We start from the raw sequence: 6,741 nt of genomic DNA on the forward strand, positions 1-6,741 counted from the left end.
CTGTTTCCAGCTCTTTCTGTGAGCACAGTGAACACAGTCTCTGTTCTCGCGGCTGACATCTCTGTCTGTGCTGTCCTCTCTCTATAGCCAGACAGTGATCACTCAGTCTGTATTTTGTCAGTGTCTTTCTTAATTTGTGATCTTTTACACAGCTCAGGTATTCTGCTGGTTTGTAGTCTCTTTTTAGGTCTAAATACAGCTCCATCTTCTTTTGTAATTTAGTGGCATCTTTCCAGTAAGCAATGTAATTGTGTTTTTGTAGCTGTGTGATGTGGTTGGGCCGGATTGTGCTGTGCTGGTTTGGGTGTAGTTTGAGCACCAGCTGTAAAAGGGCACTCTTCTGCATCTCTCTCTCTCTCTCAAAGACTCAAATGTGTTTAACATCATGCTGCATTAAAAATATGACAATAGACATGTGGAATCAAACAAATACATCCTAGCTTGTTGATCAGAATGTTGCACCAGTGCAGTGTCTATATTAATTATAAAAAAAAACAAGCAATAGAATTTCTTAATCTTTAACCAAGCTTTCAAAGCTCCTGTAGTGTAGTACACTGTTCAATAATAATATTATACATACAAAACAATTCTGATTTGCAAAAGAAAATAAAAGTAAATACATAAATGAAATCTACATTGTGACATGCTGCAGTAAATTTGTTTAAAGGTATCTACCAAACATGAGTTCTGGTGGTTTACCAGAACCAAAAAACAATTAAGTAAACTTAAAAGAGTGTGGAAACATAGTACATTACTGCCATCCAGCGGCAGTTAGCGGTAGTAAAATGTTACGCACGCATACACACACACACACACACACACATATATTTGGTCTTGACAACTACAGCTGGTTTATAAGGTCTGTGCTGTGGATGGGCATTTTATATGTTGGTTTCTAGGCAAGAACAAGCTGCAGTGTGGACCAGACTTGATGCTGATTTGTCCTCTTCACCAATCCTGACTGGACTTCTGTTTAATGAATTTGAGTGACAGATAATAGAGCAGGATGAAAACAAAAGCAACAGCAATAAGCACCAGGTAGCAGGAATACAGTGGATACTGGTTCATTTTCATCATCTCCACAACCTGAAAACAAAGTTGAAAATTTAATGGCATCCATGAATAGAAACCATATAGATGTGCATTTTATATGTCAGCGTTCCTCACCTTAATACCATCGAATTCTACAGTGAGGTTTCCAATAGTGATTGGGATTCTAGTCCCACGAAACTGAACCTGCAGCGTTCCCTCAAAACCCCAGCGCATGAAGGATATGTAAGAAAACCAAGACGCCACTGTTGGTGGTGAAAATCTATATAAATTTTTTTTTAATTCCTGCAGATTTGAATATAGTATTAATTTGAAATAAAATTCTCAATGATGCTTTTACCCAGCCACATGTTTTCCAGACTAATGACAAAGCCAGCAGTCAGGTAGAAGACCGTGAAGAGTGCGTTGCCCATGAAAGACGAAGTCTGCAGTGCGTTTGAACAAAATGGTTGAGTGAATGATTCAAATGACTCACTTAGAAAGACATTCACTTATCGCCACGTACTAGCATAATGATGTGACTCGAAGAAAGAGTCACTGAACAATCCACACAACCAAAGCACAAGCTGACAGTTTGTCTGGAACATGTAAACAAGGACAAATGGAATGATACAAACTGAGCACTGCACAGCCAATCAAATCCAAGAACCAAAATTAAATGTTGTATAATAACATTGCACATTGTTCAATCGTGCGTCTAATGTAATGCATTTTACAAAACCCAAGTAAAAAAACTGATCAATACTTTTGACTCTGTAACTACACGTTCATGAAAAATTTGTGAAGCTCTGCCATGTCCCAAAGGTCTACACATCGACACCACTATCATTCCTGAAGCTCTTACATAATGCAGTGTATTTACCTTGGCAAAAAAGTATGAGGTGACTGAGTACATGCCATCTTCCAGTTCATGATAAAGCATGGCTCTCTCTGAATGACCTGTGAAAAACAACATATTATGCCACTGGACACCAAAATAAAGAAAGAAATCTTCTGTAATTTACTCACACTTTGCAATGACGTCCAGCACCACAGCAAAGGGTGTCAGAGCTCCTATCATGTAGAGCAAAGCCACCGTATCTTGGACAGAAAGACCCTGATCCCCAGCCCCGAAATAAAGGAAACCGATGAGCAGTGACATCAACAAGGCTTCCAGACCATGAACCACCAACGTCACCAGATCTCGGTAGTCATTAAATACCTGCCGTCTAAAAAATGAAACGGCATTCAGAAGACAAAATTTTGCAATAAAAAGTGTTTTCCACTTTATTTACTTGATTAGGCTTGTGAACTGTTGCAGTTTTCCCGGCAGGCGATCCTTCTGTTTGGAAACTGTGATCACAGATTCCTTCTTCGAGACGGGAGGAACACTGCTGGAGTAGAAACTGTATCATCAGCTCTTGTGCGTTTCATTTTCATTGATACAGTATGAGAGATTATTATAAAAGATTTAAGAAAAAGCCTAAAGAACAAATACCAATTTGATTATTGAAATTTACCTTTGAGGGGCATCCAGTGCCAGAGAACCGCAATCTTCTGATTTCCACATGAAATCCTCTGTGTTCTTCACCTTCTCTACAAACTGGGCCGCTAACATCCTGGCTTTCTCCAAACATTGTGCTTCTTTTTCAGGACTGCGCCGATCAATGCTTATCAAATCCACTGCATGAGAAAGTCACAGTTCAGACACAACAACTGGACCACATGCTTAACTAGAGACATTCTCTGTCCCACTCACCGTAGTAGTCAGAGGGGTTGCAGTATCGTGGACACGGGTACCCAAGAGAAGTAAAGTAAGGTACCATGTCCTTGGCCTGACCGCAGTACACGGCTGAGCCAGAAGACAAGAGCACCACCAGGTCAAAGAGCTGAAAGATATCTGAACGAGGCTGATGGACTGACAGCAACACCAGGCGGTTCCCTCGAGCCAGACGGTACAATGTAATGACCAAATTATGGGCTGTGAAGCTGTCTAGACCTGAAGTAGGCTCATCTAGGATGAGAATACCTGAAAACATGTATAAAACATAAGCAAAGGTTTTGACAAATGCTATTTTAGTATGATGAGATATTATTATAGTTTTTAATATTTTTAATTAGTTTTTATTTTTACGTTTTCTGCTTCCATTTTCATTTTTAGTAATGGAATCATTTTTATTGTGTTTTTGTCATTTTTATTAATTATTTGTTTTTTAAATATATAGCCTATAGTTTGTATGACTTTTATTTCAGTTTTATTTAATTTACTACATCAAGTTAAACAAAATTAAAATGAGAGGTGTTGCCTTGGTAATTAGCTGAAATTAAAAAAATGTTTATTTTTTATATTTTACTTTGTTTTAGTTCATGTAATATAGTTCAAGTAATGGAAATATTTTTAAGGTGTTTAGAAATATGCATGAAGTGGTGTTTGCAACCCATTTTGCTTTCATAATCTACTTCTACGTGAAATAGAGTATTTAACATTCTGTATGGTAAAACTTCATCTAACAGGAAATGAGTAGGTTGTTCAAAAGTGAAATCAACTAAAAGAAAAATTGTTTCAGAGGTGGAAGAAGTCATTACATTTTATTATTTCATTATCATTTTAAAGTTATTTTATTAATGACTTTTTATAGTCTTTTATTGTGATTAGATTCTCGCCAGTAGGTGGCGATAAAACTTTTGAGTCCAATTCATCGATTCGTTTAAAAGAGAGTCCTCAACCGATTCGTTCGAACACACTGATTCATTGAGGAACGCCATTACTGTGTTGCATGGATGTGTCACGGTTCTGCTTTAACTATATGGTTTAAAGGGGTCATTGGATGCAAAATTCACTTTTACATGTTGTTTGAACTGAAATGTGTATTGGCAGTGTTTGTACACATCCACCCTATAATGATAAAAATCCACTCAGTGTTTTTTTTTAACCCCTATAAATAATATCCCCTTTCTCAAATCAAGCCTTTCTCAGCTTCTTGGCTATGTGACGTCACACAGATCCAGGCCCCTCCCACGATTGTTGATTGACACTGGCGTTTTACCTTGGACCCACCCTGAGTGAGCTGTCATCAGTCCGCCATTGTTTCACCGCTGGAGCAGTTGTAGACAAGAATGACTCCTAAGCGATTTAGGTGTTCTGTTGTTGGATGTAATAATGAACATAGCAGTCGTCATTTACTCCCGACATCTGAGCCGCTGAAGACGCAGAGGATTACGTTTGTTTTTGAAGGGAATGCGCCCCCGATCTGCCTAAATGCGTTTATGTTCGTGCAAATCATTTGTGATCCAGCCTCACCTACAGAAGAAGTGAGTATAAGGTTCTTTTATGAATTTTTACAAATGGCCTTTCCTAATAACGTGCTAGTTAGCAAGTTCAGCAGCTAAATAGTAATCAGTCCTCACCCAACGGAAGAGAGGGGCGGGGTGAGCAGAGCTCATTAGCATTTAAAGAAACATGCACTAAAACGGGTTGCTGTGTGCAGAGCTGTTTTTGGCAGGGCAAAAAGGGTGTTGTTATACACTACCATTGAGAAATTTTAACCAAAGTATGTTATAGTCTTTTCATTAAGACCCTAATCATATCAACTTGTGGAAAATGGGCATCCGATGACCCCTTTAAGCGAAAATAGACTAAACAACTTGCAATATTGTGTATAAATGTAAGTTGCTTTATATTAACATCTTGCTTATTGAAAAGCTGCATAATAGGCTAGTAATATCTTGCACACTTATAATTGCCTTGACCTGATTATTGGCCTACTGCCAAATCACAGACCGGCGAATATTTGGAATAACAATACTTATTCTAATACTGCCTAATTATGAAGACAAACGGTTTTTACTTATAGTAATGTGTACGAATAATCAACAGTAAGACCAATGACGTGTTGTGTTAAGTAATAAATAGAACTCAAGTGCTTAAGAGTCGAAAAAAAACCAAGTAGACTTTTTGACTAAGTATTTCTTCACTTCACACCTATGTTGATGTGTTAAAGACTCACCTGGATTCCAGAGCAGCTGTACAGCGATGCTAACCCTCCTCCTTTCTCCACCGGACACCCCCCTCACATAGTCGTTCCCCACGCGCGTGTGAGCGCACTGCCTCAGACGCAGCTCCGCGATGACATCGTCCACCTGTGCAGGTCAAACAGACAGGTCTGACAGTTAGTCACGCTCGCATTACCTTTAACTAGTTACATGATCTGAGTTCCTCACCCGCTGATCTCTCTGTTCCTGGGTGAAGTGCGCAGGCAGCCGCAGCTTGGCCACAAAAGCCAGCGTCTCCCGCACTGTGAGATGAGGTAACAGACGGTCGTCCTGCCGCACGTGAGCAATGCATTTCTTCACCAGAGAACGTGTGGAAGGTTTCCCGTTGATCAGAATCTCTCCTGAATTCATGTTGCCACCCTCATCTCGACATGTTATGATGTCCAGTAAGGAGGTCTTCCCACAGCCTGGAAACAAAACTTAGTTTCTTTCTGGCTTCCTTGATGCTTTTATTCACTTAATGTGCTTTGTTTAAGAATTTTGCACATATACCTAAAGTTTGACATAGGCCTACCTGAGCTGCCAATGACAGCAAGCATCTGGCCACTGTGCACATGTAGGTTTAGGTCCTTTATGACTGTTTGCTTGTTGCTGTGCATCTCCCAGGGCATCTTAAACTCTGACAGCCTCTCATACCAGGGTATCTGTGCAGCTATGTCCACCTGTGGAAAAATATAAATATATATCACATTGTACATCGGCCTCAAAAAGCATTTGGGCACTTAAAAATGTTTGAATGCCATTGCATAATATGTGAGGTCTTCAGACTTTTTCAGACCAAGGATCACTTGATTGACAGGGACACTAACTCTATGCCATAATCTATTTAAAATACATTTATTTCATACTAAGTAGCCTATACTTCAAATCCATTAACATATTTATTGACATATCACTTAAGACTTACTGGTATAAAATATAATTTTAACTTTATTTGGAGTAGGCCTATTTTTTATTGCACATTTCTTAATATTATGCCTAAAATATGTTTTAATATCATTATTAATTAGAATGTATGATCTCTGTATAATATCAGTTTTTAAATGCAATATATTTAAAGTGTACCTGAAGTATACTTGCAATAGTTCCACTTTAGCACAATCAAATATACTTAAGTATATTTTTAGTAGGACTTCAGCACTATACTTCGGTATAATTAAAATGCATTAAGAACAAAATTAGTTGTTCCAGTTTAGCAGACTTTAAGTATAACCGTTTAGTATACTAAAATTACAATTGCAGTGTATTTTTATTAAGCACATAAATATGTAAATATTTGTAGTATACTTAGCACAAAATAAATGCATTTAAAATCTTTTTTTTTTTTTTTTTTTACTATATGGGGTGAGCAGGGACACTCATATTTGTAAAACTTGAAGCCTGGCCTATAATTAATAAACTCAACACACTGTAATTTGTGAGGGACAAATTTGTTGGATGTTAGCTTCTTCTTGTTAGCTTTGGTTGTAAAATTATTGTATTTGGTTGAAGTATAAGAACTTAGTATTGCATTTTTGATTTACAAATATTTGTAAAAAAAAATGTTTAAACATTTGAGCCATCCTTCAACTATTCTTAAACCATACATACATACACAAAATGTATGTATGTATGTATATATATATATATATATATATATATATATATATATATAGCTTT

At 37.5% G+C, this 6,741-nt stretch overlaps 1 protein-coding gene across 1 annotated transcript in view; it reads right to left on the bottom strand.

The window, feature by feature from the left end:
- Window positions 1–39: 39 nt before the first annotated feature.
- The window catches only part of LOC107747584 (ATP-binding cassette, sub-family G (WHITE), member 8), a 15,028-nt gene continuing 8,326 nt past the window's right edge, over window positions 40–6,741 (bottom strand). The window contains exons 3-13 of the mRNA XM_016562181.1: window positions 5,597–5,744; window positions 5,251–5,489; window positions 5,037–5,169; window positions 2,789–3,058; window positions 2,550–2,712; window positions 2,325–2,423; window positions 2,059–2,258; window positions 1,796–1,989; window positions 1,391–1,475; window positions 1,168–1,295; window positions 40–1,086 (exon numbers count right to left, since the gene is read on the bottom strand). Coding sequence (XP_016417667.1) covers window positions 949–1,086; window positions 1,168–1,295; window positions 1,391–1,475; window positions 1,796–1,989; window positions 2,059–2,258; window positions 2,325–2,423; window positions 2,550–2,712; window positions 2,789–3,058; window positions 5,037–5,169; window positions 5,251–5,489; window positions 5,597–5,744 — 1,797 coding nt within the window. The 3' untranslated portion in view covers window positions 40–948. The remainder of the gene's footprint in view (window positions 1,087–1,167; window positions 1,296–1,390; window positions 1,476–1,795; window positions 1,990–2,058; window positions 2,259–2,324; window positions 2,424–2,549; window positions 2,713–2,788; window positions 3,059–5,036; window positions 5,170–5,250; window positions 5,490–5,596; window positions 5,745–6,741) is intronic.

The sequence above is a fragment of the Sinocyclocheilus rhinocerous genome, unplaced genomic scaffold, assembly GCF_001515625.1.
Source record: "Sinocyclocheilus rhinocerous isolate Xijiao unplaced genomic scaffold, SAMN03320098_v1.1 scaffold469, whole genome shotgun sequence".
Classification (NCBI taxonomy): Eukaryota; Metazoa; Chordata; class Actinopteri; order Cypriniformes; family Cyprinidae; genus Sinocyclocheilus; species Sinocyclocheilus rhinocerous.